At 36.6% G+C, this 14,741-nt stretch overlaps 1 protein-coding gene across 1 annotated transcript in view; it reads right to left on the bottom strand.

The window, feature by feature from the left end:
• Nucleotides 1–215: 215 nt before the first annotated feature.
• FH (fumarate hydratase) overlaps nucleotides 216–14,741 on the bottom strand; it is a 30,115-nt gene continuing 15,589 nt past the window's right edge. The window contains exons 5-10 of the mRNA XM_007532560.3: nucleotides 12,200–12,382; nucleotides 9,017–9,182; nucleotides 7,670–7,873; nucleotides 5,075–5,202; nucleotides 3,133–3,286; nucleotides 216–409 (exon numbers count right to left, since the gene is read on the bottom strand). Coding sequence (XP_007532622.2) covers nucleotides 267–409; nucleotides 3,133–3,286; nucleotides 5,075–5,202; nucleotides 7,670–7,873; nucleotides 9,017–9,182; nucleotides 12,200–12,382 — 978 coding nt within the window. The 3' untranslated portion in view covers nucleotides 216–266. The remainder of the gene's footprint in view (nucleotides 410–3,132; nucleotides 3,287–5,074; nucleotides 5,203–7,669; nucleotides 7,874–9,016; nucleotides 9,183–12,199; nucleotides 12,383–14,741) is intronic.

Below are 14,741 nucleotides of genomic sequence, written 5' to 3' on the forward strand. Positions count from 1 at the left end.
AACAAATGAAATCTTAAAAAAATAACTAAAGTTCATAAAAACATGGCTATTATAAAGCATATATGATAGATAAGCATATACAAAAATTAATTTTACTGCTTTGCATGGAGTAAATCCTAGGGTTTTATATATTATATAAATTATTCTCCTACAAATAGTCAATTTGGGCAGCAGTTGCCTTCTATATTTGTTTTTAAGAAATACAACAGAGTCTATTTTTTTTTAGGTAATACAGCATAACTGTTTTTATTATAAATTCATTTAAATCACTTGGGACCCAGCATGTCTTTAGGTTTTACCCATTCATCAAACTGTTCGGCTGTGAGATAACCTAGTTCAATAGCAGTTGCCTTTAAGGTTGATCCATTTTTGTGTGCTGTCTTAGCAATCTTTGCTGCCTTGTCATACCCTAAGAAAAAACAAAGGTAGTATACCAGTTAATAGTGAAACTTAGTTTTCTATGGCAACAGGCAGTTACATTGACATTGATGCTATTTGACATTGATGCTATGTATCTCATAACAGTTTTTAATCTTAAAAGTATGCAATTATCTTGATAGTTATCTTTTTACATATATAAATAAGACTTTTTTCTAAGCATCTGATGTAAACATGCATCACTTTCTACAACAGGCCCATTTCTAATTTGAAGTAACACATACAGCAGATCAGGAAGTGGTGTAATGGGTGAGCTCTCAGATGCTCAAGCATAAGGCCCTGAGTTTGATCCCCAGTATCACATGTGCTCTGAATAGCATGTATATTCAGAAATGCTGAGCCAAAAACAAATACCTTACTAACAAAGTGTTGGCAAGTTAACTGTTGCAGTGCTTCAGATATACAGTATCACGTAAGTACCAATTCAAGAGACTGACTCTGAGGAGTGAAAGATCTCTTACAATAAAGGAAGAGCAGTCAGGGCTCTGAGAAATGTTGCCTCTTCAGTTCATAGCTGCTTCCCACAGTTTTTTTTCTATTCAGCACTATATACCCTGACCTCTTCTTCGGTATTATAAGGTTTCTGTTGAGAACTCTCACTGATAAAAGATTCTTTCATTTAATTGCTATTATTACTTTAAGCGGAACACTACTTAGCTCTGTTTTATAGTGGTACCAGGAATTGAACCTGGGACCTCAGAGTCTCAAGCATGAAAGTCTTCTTTGCATTAAAGATTATGCTATCTCCTCAGTCCTTAAGTAATACTTTCTGAAAAGATTATGGGGGTAGTGTTTACTTCAGAGTTATCTGCAAGTCAGGGGCAGGACAATTCTGCAAGTTGTTTTGACTTAATGTAATTTTAAGAAAAAGTTACATGCAAGAACATTTAGAAAAAGAAAGACAAGAAGAAAATACAACTTAAGATCCAAGAACTATTAGCCAAAAAACCAGAAGCTTTTTGAGGCAATGTGAACATAAAACAAACAAGAGGTCATCTGCCAGTATATAGTCATTAACCATTTTGAAAACCACTTGGGGGGAAAGGGATAAGGGAAATAGGGCACAGTTAATTTTATTACTTGATTAAATTTGTGAGCACTGTGGGGCATATACTGACCAGAGTAACTGAGAAGGAATTCTAATGTTAAACTTCTTTGAGGTCAATATACGGTATTGTTATATGACATTAAAGTCTAAATATTATACCAATCATTCAGCTAAAACTATTACCAATGGAGGTGAAAGAGTTTGGCAAAAAACTGAGAAAATTTTATATATGTACCAACTACTGTACTTTCTATAAACCATTAATCTCCCCAATTAAAAAGAAAAACTATTATCAAACAGCCTACTGCATATGGCCTTATAGACAACCCACAGAAAGCCTGATGCCTTTACTCACATCAGCATTATTCCAATCATTCAGCTTTATTCTACAATTCAACTTTAAGAGTATTTCTAATTTAAAGCATTTGACAAGTTCTGAAGTACAGATGTGATGGGCAATTCTCACAAGAGCCTCTGTTCCCATGTGTATTTATTTACTCTGTTCAATGTTGGTGCATAATAATTTTAAAAGGGTCAAAAATACCATTATGAAGCTCATTTTCCACCAAAGAATCAATATCATATGGGTGTCTGAACTTAAAAGTATTTCCAATGTAGTCTTGTGAGTCCTAATTTAATAAGACTGAAATGACAGCTTGATGTGAAGCTAAGGTTACAAAAATTTGTCCTGAAAGTTCAGGATCATAGATACAAAAATATTTTAAAGCAGTAACCCTATCACACCAAATAAGCCACAACTTGTTTTAAACTAAAAATCAATGTTATTGACCTCAGTCCAGGAGTAAAAAGCTGAAAAGGGCTTTTAACACAACATTATGTAATACAGTGAATGCCTCCCAACTTATGAGGCTAAACAGTAGATTGCATTATTCCACATACATCACGAAGCATTTATAATTCTAAAAAAAGACTCACAATACAGCAGTCATGGCTTTAAACATAATCTTTGCTCATAAGTACAAATATATAACCCTTTTGCTTTTAATGAATAATTTTCTATTTCTGAATTGAATAAAACAAAGTAATTTTCTAGAAAAAAAAACAGAAACAAATTCATTCTATGTTACTAATCAGCCAGTGCCACCTAGTGACACTACCAATGAAAAGACCTTCTACACTTGTCTGCCCAGTGAGCACTTAGGTTCCATTAAGATTATAAGCTGGGGCCAGGCGGTGGTACAAATGCACAACTACCATGCACAAGGATTCGGGTTCAGACACCTGGTTCCCACCTGTAGGGGGCAATCTTCATCAGTGCTGCAGTTGTCCCTCTTTTTCTCTCCCTCCTTCTCTCCCTGCCCCTCTTAATTTCTCTGTCTATATTCAATGAAATAAAAATATTTAAAAGATCTTTAAAAATTTTTAAAATGATTAAAATAAATTTGAACTACTACTTTCTTAATTCACTGCATTCCAAATAAAGCATCATCAATCAGGTTTTAGAGAATTATACTATCAAAAAAGTTATAAATATATTTTTCAACACAATTTCAAATATTTTATAGTTTGTTACTTAGACTATATCCAAAAGGAATTTGATGTCCATAGCTAACCAATCCAGTAATGAAGATTTTTTTCCTGCTTTGAAATATTCAAAATTACATTGTTGTTCCTTAAATCCTTACCTATATGAGGATTAAGAGCTGTCACCAACATTAGAGATTCATTCATTAGTTTGTTGATTCTTTCTGTGTTGGCCTGTATTCCTACCACACAGTTTTCTGTGAATGAAACTGCGGCATCCCCTAGCAGCCTGGCTGAGTGCAACACATTTTTAATCTGTGAGAGAAATAGAAAGACTTATGAAGCCTATGTTTTGTTTGTATAATATCATATTACTCTCCGGCTGATAAATAAGTGTATTATTCACTAAAATGTAGCACTCCCACAACTTTGAGACACTGTAGTAAAAAAAAAATAGGTATGAAACAAATCACAAACATTTGAAGATGTTGAATTTTACATGAGGTAGATACCTAGAAACATAACCAAAAAAACCATATGCTATTACACATACACGCACATGCGCGCACGCAACACACACACACACACACACACACACACACACACACACGCCAGAAAGTACAGAGAAAAGAGATATTAATTGCAGCTGTAGGAATCAGTCAAGTCGGGAGTCGGGCAGTAGCGCAGCGGGTTAAGCACATGTGGTACAAAGTGCAAGGACCAGCATAAGGATCCTGGTTCAAGCCCCCGGCTCCCCACCTGTAGGGGAGTCACTTCACATGCGGTAAAGGAGATCTGCAGGTGTCTATCTTTCTCTACCCCTCTCTGTCTTCCCCTCCTCTCTCCATTTCTCTGTCCTATCCAACAACAATGACATCAACAACAACTACAACAATAAAACAAGGGCAACAAAAGGGAATAAATAAATAAATTTTTTTTTTTTAAAAAAGGAATCAGTCAAGTCCTATTTGATGGAGAGGACTTAAATATAGATGGAAAACAAACCTTCCTGCAAAAGGAAGAGGAACAAAGATGCAGAGGTTAGAAAGTTCAGCATTTCCATGAGTCTGTCAGTTATTAATGAGTACCACTTCTTTCATGTTTAACAACGAAATTCCAAAACCAAAGATCTCAGACTGAGGTTACAAAGAGTAAAGAAGAGATGGACTGAAAGGGGTGGGGGTGGGGGTCCAGTGGTCTTTAAGAGATAGATAGTACCATGGTCTCTAAAATGTGCAAGCCAACATTATGGCAATGAAAAAAGAAAAGAAAAAAACTGCTTTCATCTAAAAAAAAAAAAAATTCCATACTCACTTTAAAATAATGTGTTACATTATGCTTAACATTTCCAAAATGTAGCAAGATATATTCACATCCCAATATTTTCTTGTTTAAAACCTGCAAGTCTGAAAACAGTATTCTCTCTATCTCTAGTGGAAGGCATAGTTTCAAGGTTTAATTTGATACTAATGGATTTAACATTAGGCAAATGTTGACTATTCTAATTTTCTATTAAAAACAAAAGTATAGACTTATGTCCTAAAAAACAGCCAGCAAGACACTTAAATTTATATATCTATATTTGTCAAAACAGTATAAATTTCTTAGAAACTTACCTGAAAAGCAAAAGCGTACAGGTATTAATTTTGTTTAACCTGTCTCCTGTTTTCACTAGAATGTATGCGCCGTGACAACAAAATCTGACTTGTTCATTGTTCTATCATGAATTGTTGGGAAACTGTGAGGATACGGTTGAGCTGGGTAGAACTTCCCACACACAGAAGGTAGGAAAGAACAAAGAACAAAGAAAAAGGTAGGGAAAGAACAAAGAAAAAGGTAGGGAAAGAACAAAGAAAACCAACTTCCCATACACAGAAGGTAGGGAAAGAACAAAGAAAAAGCCTGCATACTAGATGTCAGGCTCAGGCCAAAACTAGTAAAGTCATGGGCCCCTTGGAAAATACCTAAAAAAGACCTATCAGCTTTTTCCAAAATGGAGACCCCAAATCTTCATCTGCAATATTCTTGTCTTTAGATTCATGATTAGTCATCAAGATAACACATCTTCAGTACAAAACATTAAACATCAACTTTAAATCTTACCATCATTGGCTTAAAAACATTCAACTCAAAATGTCCATTGCTGCCTCCAACAGTAACAGCAACATGATTTCCCATAACTTGGGCTGCTACCATGGTCATTGCTTCACACTGGGTAGGGTTCACCTTGCCTTTAAGAAAACCACCAGAGAAAGAATTCACATCAAATATACTCACAACTTCTAATTTGTTAAGATTCAGTGCTCTGTCAAATGAAGGAAATCTCACTTCATCAAAGAAAGCAAAGACACAGCCATCAGTGCCAGTTTATAGGGTACCCACAAACTATGAATAACTTAAAAGAGAAATGAGTAACCACAGCCCCATTAGATATTAGATGTAATTCTCTCTACTTTGATGGCTTTCAAGTGTCTGAGAATTACTTATGGATATAGGCTGAGGATATGTAAGCAATACAGAGGCCCTTTCCTAACAAAACTTGGGAGAATAGGTAGGGACAGTTGGCAATCAGATAAGAAGTAAACAAAGAGAAATAGAGGTGACTATGGGAACACAATGCCAACATATATGGGAGTCTTCTCAGAGAAAGTGACATCACACTGGAATTATCCTATATGACATGAATCTTCAGAATGCCACTAGCCAGGCAACACTCTTGTGACAAGTCTAAGTTTAAACCAATCATCACAAATACCCATGACCAAAACAAGGCAATACATAGTAAGATCATTTCCTACTGAGAAGTAATCTGACTTGGCACTCCTTTTGTTGGAATCCGAAACTCAATTTTCAACACGAAGCAAACGCTACTCATTCAAAATCAAGTTTCTTCTCATTTGAAACAGCATTCTGTTTTTAAGTTCAGATTTTTGCACTATTAAAAGCAAGCTTGTGTAGCGTAGGAAACAGCTCAACTGGTAGCACAAGGGATTTGCATGTCTGAGGCTTCCAGTTCAATCTCAGGCACTGCATAAATCAAAAGTGATGCTCTCATTTCATTCTTTTTCTCTCTTAATATGAAGCTCCCTACCTCATATGAAAAAAAGTCACCATGTCAGTTTTAGTCCAATTTATGAATCTCAATTCTATCATCTGACATATTAATCTCTTAACTATGTTAAGTATGATTTGCCGTCACCCTCAGTCTCCAGGGAGTTCTTCAGTTTGCTTCAAAGATATTCCTCCAGTGTGAAGTGAATTCATTAATCACACCTTACATGTCACTGTGCAGTCATCTAACAATATTGCTCACACTTCTTCACTGGATTAGATGAATGTAATGTAAGTCTGCCAGATGACTTGCTGAAATTTTACTTCCAATGTCTGTGTCACTTCCTTATCTCATAGGTCAAAACTCCAAACAAAATGATATAACAAAAGTTTGTTATGATTCATTTTATTCAACCTATGCTGATCACATTAACAGCCTGTTTTACTGAACTCACTTGTGTTGGACTGAGAAAGACGTAACTATTAGACACCCACCCCCCATTATTGCTGGGTCTTCAAGGCTCCAAGACAACTTTTTTTCCAGATATATAAAGAGAAAATAGGGAGAGAAAGATAACACAGCACCAAAGCTTTCTGCAGTGCAGTGGGTAGACTGGGTTCAAATCCATGCACCTCCCCAAGGGAGCTATCTCAGTGGCCCCATTGTATATTTTCTATTCTTTTTTTAAAGTGGTTGAGTTCAAACTCAGAAAACACAGCTTATGCGATATTGCTCAGTTACTTCTAAGGCAGTTTTTATTTTTATTAAGTATACAGAGAGAAAGACCTGGGTAGGTACCACGCAGCTCTAGTACACAGAGAGACGGAGACTGAACTTGGGGAACCTGGGGCCTTTATTCCTGTCCTCCCCACCTCCCTACCAGAGCTATCACTGGGTTCTAGTACCTACATGATGAATCCACTGCTCCCAATGGGCATGTTTTCCTTTTTCTTCACTCTCTGATAAGACAGAGAGAAATTGAGAAGGAAGGTAGAAAAGGGAACAGAGAGATACCTGCAGTATTGCTTCACTACTTATGAAGTTGCCTCTTGCAAAGTGGGGACTGGGAGTCTAAACCTGGGTCCTTAAGCATGGTGATATGTGCACTCAACTAAGTATGCCACTGCCCAGGCCCTGGTACTGGCTTTATTCTTGTGGTGCTGGGTTTGAATCTAGGGCCTCACACATACAAGGCATACACTCTAACCCCTACTATGACACCTCTTTTGGTTCTAGTCAAAATTTTATTCTGTAATTACAGAGACAGAGAGAAACAGGCCAAACCATAGCATTGCCATCCATGGATCTCCGCAAACAAATTTGTCCCTATAGCTGAGTATGTTCCTATGTGCTGATGAGGATTAAACCCTGGGACTCACTCATGGAAGGCATGTGCCCAACTGCTAAGCTACCTCTCAGGCCATGTAACATGGGATAAAAACATATACTAGAAACTAAAATTCCTTTTAAAAAAGGTGATGTTCAAGTCCCAATCAAAGATCGTCTACAAACACACTCTTAAAAAATCATGTTGTCTATGTCCTCGTCCATCTATGGAATTACCTTTGTAAAAATAGGAGATATGCTCTGTAGATAAAAATGCCTGGATTTCAGTCAAGCTTCAGATCTATCATTTACCAGCTTACCTGGCATGATACTGCTTCCTGGCTCATTTTCAGGCAAAATCAGTTCTCCCAAACCTGAGCGGGGACCAGAGCCCAGAAAACGAATATCATTTGCTATCTTCATCAGACTGCAAGCAGTAGTGTTCATGGCTCCACTGAGTTCAACCAAGGCATCATGAGCAGCCAAAGCTTCAAACTTATTTGGAGCTGTGACAAAAGGTAAGCCTGAAGGAAATAATGATAAGCTATGAGTTAACAGGTAAAATTAGCCCCCCCCCTTCCATTTTCAGTAAATAAATAGAAAGTTAGGGAGTCGGGAGGTAGTGCAGTGGGTTAAGTGCAGGGTGCACAGTGCAAAGACCAGAGTAAGGATCCCGGTTTAAACCCCTGGCTCCTCAACTGCAGGGGAGTAGTTTCACAAGTGAAGCAGGTCTACAGGTGTCTATCTTTCTCTCCCCCTCACTGTCTTCCCTTCCTCTCTCCATTTCTCTCTGTCCTATCCAACAACGATATCAGTAACAATAACTACAACAAGGGCAACAAAAGGGGATGAATAAATATTACAAAGAAAGTTACAGTATTTTAGTAATTACAGACCAGAAAAAAAAAATTTACTTCTGAAAAACTAAAAGCTTATTTTAAGAGACTGAAGTTTTATTTGCATCCCTTCAAGAGAAAAAATATGTGAACACTAGCACATTTGAAAAAAATAAAAAGTACAATAGATGAACAGAAAAAAAAATACCACTATGTCACTGCAAGCATAGGTGTATTATGCTTGACTATTCTTGAATAAAGTGAGAAGTGGCCAAGATCCATTCTGTTTGAGTATTTATTTCTTCCCCAGTAAAATCTCCCCACTTTCATCTTAGGCTTTTCTATTTTCTAGACTTTATTCAGAAGCCCACAAAAAACTTCCTGAAAAGAAAAGGAAGCCAAAGTTTAAGCCAATCTCTCCAATGTTCAAAAATTTAAAGATCTATGTATTAGAAACCTTGTAATACAGTTTCTACTGATTAAAATTTTATAAAGAGGGGAAAAAAGGCTGCTGAGAGTGGTAGATTCATTATGTAGGCACCCAGCCCCAGAAATAACACTGATGCCAATAAAAAACAAAAAGAACAACAAAATCTAAGCATCAGTTGTTTATATCTGTTTTGAAAATGAGTATTCAAGACAGTTCTAAAGAGAAAATAACTGAATGCCACCAGATAGTAAACAAAGCTAACAGATTTTATTCATATACTGTATGGACTTTGAAAAAGCAAAATAGTAACATTAAAACTTCCAAAGTTGGCTTATGACATGTCTAGTGGGAAAATAAATATGACTAAAAGAAAATCATTAGTAATTCACATTAGCACTGACCTGTAAGCGAAGCCACTTTTGCAGCAACCTTTTCCGCAAAGCCAATCCTAGTATTTAAACCAGTACCAACAGCAGTGCCTCCAGCTGCAAGCTCATAGATTCTTGGCATGGCAGCTTTTATCCTCATTGATGCATATTTGACTTGTTGAACATAACCACTAAATTCCTGAAAAGAGGAAGTAAGATAAGATAAATAACTTCTAGTTACTCTAGTTCCTTAGAGTAAAATTCAGGTAATAAATGATAATCTAGTAAAGAATAACTATGTTCTTTTAAGTTCAGATTTTATTCTAATTTCAATGGAAATTTCCAATGGAAGATTTTAAAAAGAAAGATTCCTTGTTTACTTTTATGAGAGACTACAGCTCTGATAAACTCAGAGCCTGAGTGAATCAGACCCTGGGCCTTAGGCATACAACGTCTACAATCTACTACTGAGTCACCTGTCTGGGTCACTATTTAAATGATGTTTATACAGTCTTAACCCATATGATAAACATAATTCAAAATTCACATGAGAATTTATAAATCCATAAATTATAGAATACTACCACTGATGGTAACATGCAGCCTGTTTATTATCCATCATTTGAAATAGAAAGCAAAAAAAAAATAACACAAGATAGAAACTTTAAAACAGAATGACTCACTACATTAAATTACTGGTTCATCTGCAAATAATTATTACTTTTTTATTTGTTTTCTTGCTACCAGGTTCATCACTGAGAATTGTTGCCTGCATGATGACTACAACTCTTCTTAGTGGTCATTTCTTTTTCTTTCTTTCTAACAGGAACAGAGAAATAGAGGGGAAAGAGGTGGAGGGGGAGAGACATCTACAGTACTGACTTACTATTAATGAAGTGCCCCCACCCCCTGGGGTGGACTGGGGGCTTTTACCTGGGTATTCATACATAGTAATGTATACATTCTATCTGCTGAGTCAATGCCCACCATCTTAGTGTTATCTTATTGTTTGGAATATCTCAGACAATGCAAATTCACTCCCAAGAAAAACACAAAGAAGTATCTCCATACACTTTCACTTTAAAAACCTAAAGGGAGCATAAGGATTTTCTACAGGAAATGAAGTAGCTAGTGACTTACTAAATAGCACAAAAGATAGTGAGTCAGAATAAGATTAAAGTTTGAAGATGCATTTTAACTCTGGTATTAATGTTATACTAGTTCTCATTGATCATAAAATTTACCATTTTTTGGACATAGAAAGGGTCCTACTAAAAGAATCATGTAGAAACAAAAGCTGAAATGTCTGGTTCTTGCTTAAAAACACCAAAAAAAAAAAAAAAAAAGAATGAATAATGTTCTTAAAAAAGCATTTTAGAAGTTAACTTCTTTGGGACCAGGAAGTGGAACTACACACCTGGTTGAGTGCAAACATTATATGCACAAGGACCTGAGTTCAAGCCCCCAATCTCCACCTGTCAGGGGAAGCTTCACAGTTGGTGAAGCAAGTACTGTAGCTCTCTTTCTCCCTCTCCCTCTCTCTCTCTATATATACATATATATTTCTCTCCTTTCTCAATTTCTATGATATTAAAAAAAATCCCTAGAGTAGTGGATTCATCATGAAGGCATTGAACCCCAGCAATAACTCTGGTGACAAACAAACAAAAAAACTACTTTTAGGTAGGCTTGGTCCATCTGACCTAATATCACTATATGTTTTATACAAGCTGAATTTACTTAAAAATGCATTGTTGTTATTGGAAAAAAGCTGCATAAACTCAAAAGACAAGTATAAATTATAATGAATGCAGGCATATATGCTCTGATAACATAAAGTCAACCAGAAAAATAGGAACACCCTAACAGGTAGAATGATGATTTTACATAAGATACCAAGAGATGGTTCAAATGAATTTTAGTGCAATAATTTTCCAAACTGTACCATACAATACTGTATTTCCTTAAAAGCTATGCTTGACACTAAGAACCAGTGACTCAAAAAGAAATGATGGACCTTATTTTTTTTAAAAAAATATTTATTTTATTTATTTATTTATTCCCTTTTGTTGCCCTTGTTGTTTTATTGTTGTAGTTATTATTGTTGTTGTCATTGTTGGATAGGACAGAGAGAAATGGAGAGAGGAGGGGAAAACAGAGAGGAGGAGAGAAAGATAAGACACCTGCAGACCTGCTTCACCACCTGTGAAGCGACTCCCCTGCAGGTGGGGAGCCGGGGTTCGAACCGGGATCCTTATGCCGGTCCTTGTGCTTTGCGCCACCTGCGCTTAACCCGCTGTGCTACCGCCCGACTCCCAGAAATGATGGACTTTAAAAGGCAACCTGATGTAGTCAGATTACCTACATTTCTATTTATCCATTTTCTCATATCTTCCATAATGAAATTGAACTAAGATATCTAGCTTTTTTATCCAGTGTTTTCTATCATCCAAACACAATTACAAATAGAATCTTTCCAAATAGGCAGATGTCCAACTCTTCTCTACTCAATTTCTTTTTTTTATTACTATCATTTTGTTGGGTAGGGGAGCTGATGATGTGCAGTACAGCTGTTCACACTTCAAATTTTTGTAATTTGTTAACTGGTAGATATAATAATCTCTTCCTACATAATTGTGATGTATTCTATTTCCCAAACTAGAGTGAGTTTACTAAGATAAATTCAGTCCCTTGCATTTCTTCACATTCACACAATTTTAAACATTCTATTAGAGAATCATTTAAATACTTGATAATATTTTGAAAAAAGAAGTAGTATCTTTTTCACACATGGCCAAAAATGATTGTAAAGAGTAAGATATGCTTTATTTACTCACTTTAAACTTAATTTTTAAAGATATTACTAAAAGCAAGAAAGACAAGTCATGAAATTATGATAACACTGATGAAGATGTTAACACCACATGTACTTAGTAAGTGCTAGACATATTTCAAAACATGAATCTAAGACACAGAAAGGTAAAACAATTGTCCTTAGATTCCACAACTGACACATAACAAAATAAAAATCTGAAGTCAAGAAGACAGACTTATTTTGGCTTATAAGCATGCTCAGCTGCTCTTCTCCTAAGTGGTTATGAATTAAAACTGATTACTAATTCAGAACAAACTGAAATGCCACCAATTTAGCCTCTTAAGCCAGCAGATTTAGAGGGAAAAACTTTAAATTGAATCAAGTCTATCACACTCCTATACCTGTCCAAGAGTAAGTGGTACAGCATCCTGTGTGTGAGTGCGGCCAATTTTGATGATGTGGTTAAATTCTTTAGATTTTGCATCAAGGGCATCTTGTAGTTTCTGCAGTCCTGGTAGCAGTACTTCATGTACTTCTATTGCAGCAGCAATGTGCATTGCTGTGGGAAAGGTATCATTTGAGCTCTGTTGGAAAATTTACAAAAGAAATGAAAAATGTTTTATCAGAGGGAAAAAAAAAAACCTAAACTTGTCAATTTAAAAGTTCAATAAATCAGTACTCAAAATTTAGCATACTTCTGTTATATGTGGCCAGGGGATTAGGATAAAATAAAAACTATCTGGCTTTCTACATGAGACATACTCAGAACTGTATTATATAGCGAGTGACTATATTTTATATTATTATTGTTGGTATGTTTCATATTGGTTTGCTCCCCTCCCCCCCCCCGGACCTCTGAGAGAATTGGTTTGGCCCTTGCTGGTTTCGCGCCCCACTTTCTCCCCGCCCCCTATGCTAAGGACATCCAGAGTCCCAGCAGCAACGCTGAAGGAGAAGGATGGGGAAGCACATAGTGTGGTGATTTGCCCACTCATGAATAAAGATTAAACTGCAGCTTCTCGGCCCAGCCGTGTGTCCCCAAGTCTCTGTCTCTGTCTACCGCCGTGACACTAGTCCGGCCTGCTGGCGCCCCCGAACTTTAACAACAATTATATCTTCCTAATAAATACCAATATACAGAACAAAACAATCTACAACTCCATGTAAGGAAAGCATTAAATAGTAAAGTATCTTAGTCATGCAGTATTTCATAAAAATTTCTTCACTTATAGTTTAGGAAAATTCAGTCATAGGTGTCCATTTTAAAAGATAAGTAAGTCAAGGGCCATGAGCCACATGGCGTTGCATCTGGTTAAGTGCACATTATTATGCACAAGGATCCAGGTTCAAGTCCTGGGTCCCTACCTGCAGAGGGGAAGCTTCACAACTGGTGAAGCAGTGCTATAGGTGTGTCTCTCTCTTGCTCTCTATCTCCCCCTTCCATCTAAGTTTATCTCTGTCTCTATCCAATAAATAAATAGAAAGGCAAGGGCCAGAAAGATAGCTCAGTAGGAGGAATGCTGTGCCATGCAGGACCATATGTCACAGTGTAGTTGTTACAGCACCAGAGAAAGCTCCAATGCTGTGGTGAATGAAAAAGTAGCTCAAAAAGTGAAATCATGTATGTAAAGGGTCCTAAATCCACAAACAAATACAATATACAAAGAAAAAAAGTCAGGCTCTAAAAGAATTTATGTGACTTGCCACAATATTTAAGAGCTGGTAAAATTGGAACCTCTCAAATAGTCTAAATATTGTGCTCTTTTCTAAACTGCAAACCCATACTATAAATTATGTTATTTAAAAATACAAATTCACAGGGAGTTAGGCAGTAGCACATCAGGTTAAGCAAGTGGTGCAAAGCACAAAGACTGGCGTAAGGTTCCCGGTTTGAGCCCCTGATTCCCCACCTGCAGGGGAGTCTCATAAGCGGTGAAGCAGGTCTGCAGGTGTCTATATTTCTCTCCCCCTCTCTGTCTTCCCTTCCTCTCTCCATTTCTTTGTCCTATCGAACAATAATATTAATAACAACAACAATAATAACCAAAGCAATAAAACAACAATGACAACAAAAGGGGATAAATATAAAAAAAACTTTAAAAAATATATATTCATCATTGATATTTTATTATGGAAAATATTAAACCACATATAAAATTAAGATGAACAGTATGAACCTATGTTGTTATTAGCTACACCTATGTCTTTAAGACTTTTTGTACTTTTTTTTCTTTAACTTTATTTTTATTTGATAGAACAGAGAGAAATTTAGAGGGAGGGGAGATAGAGAAGAGACACCTGTGGCACTGTTTCATTGCTTGTAAAGCTTCCCCCCTGCACATGGGGACTAGGGGCTTGAATGGGGTCCTTGTGCACTTAACCAGGTGTGCCACCACTTGGTGGACCCCTCCCCCCGCCCATGTCTTGTCTTTTTCTTTCTTTTTTTTTTTTTGCCATTAGCGTTATTACTTGGGCTTGGTGCTTGTAAAACTACTTCTAGCTCCTGGTGGCCTTCCCCCCCTTTTTTTTTTGGTAGAGTGAGAGCGAGGGAGGTGAGGGAAGATACCTGCAGCACTGCTCTGCTACTTGTGAGCTTCTCACCTACAGGTAAGGGAGAGGAACTTGAACCTGGTTCCTTGAACAGTTTAATGTGTGTGTGTTCTACTGGGTGAATCACTACACATATGTTTATGTTTTTTATCATTCAAATTCAAATGTCTACAATTAAATAGACATTTAACATTCTTATCTCATTCCTCCAGTCTACCATAGATATTGATTAATTCCTAAAGCAGATTTTAGACTTCATTAATTTTTTTTTTTTTTTTTTGCCTTCAGGGTTATCACTGGAGCTAATCCACTGCTCCTGAAAGCCATCTTCTTTCCAGTTGTTCCTGTTGTTGATATTGTTGTTGTTGCTACTGCTGTTGTTGGATAAGACAG

This window comes from Erinaceus europaeus, chromosome 6 (assembly GCF_950295315.1).
Source record: "Erinaceus europaeus chromosome 6, mEriEur2.1, whole genome shotgun sequence".
NCBI classification, from domain to species: domain Eukaryota; kingdom Metazoa; phylum Chordata; class Mammalia; order Eulipotyphla; family Erinaceidae; genus Erinaceus; species Erinaceus europaeus.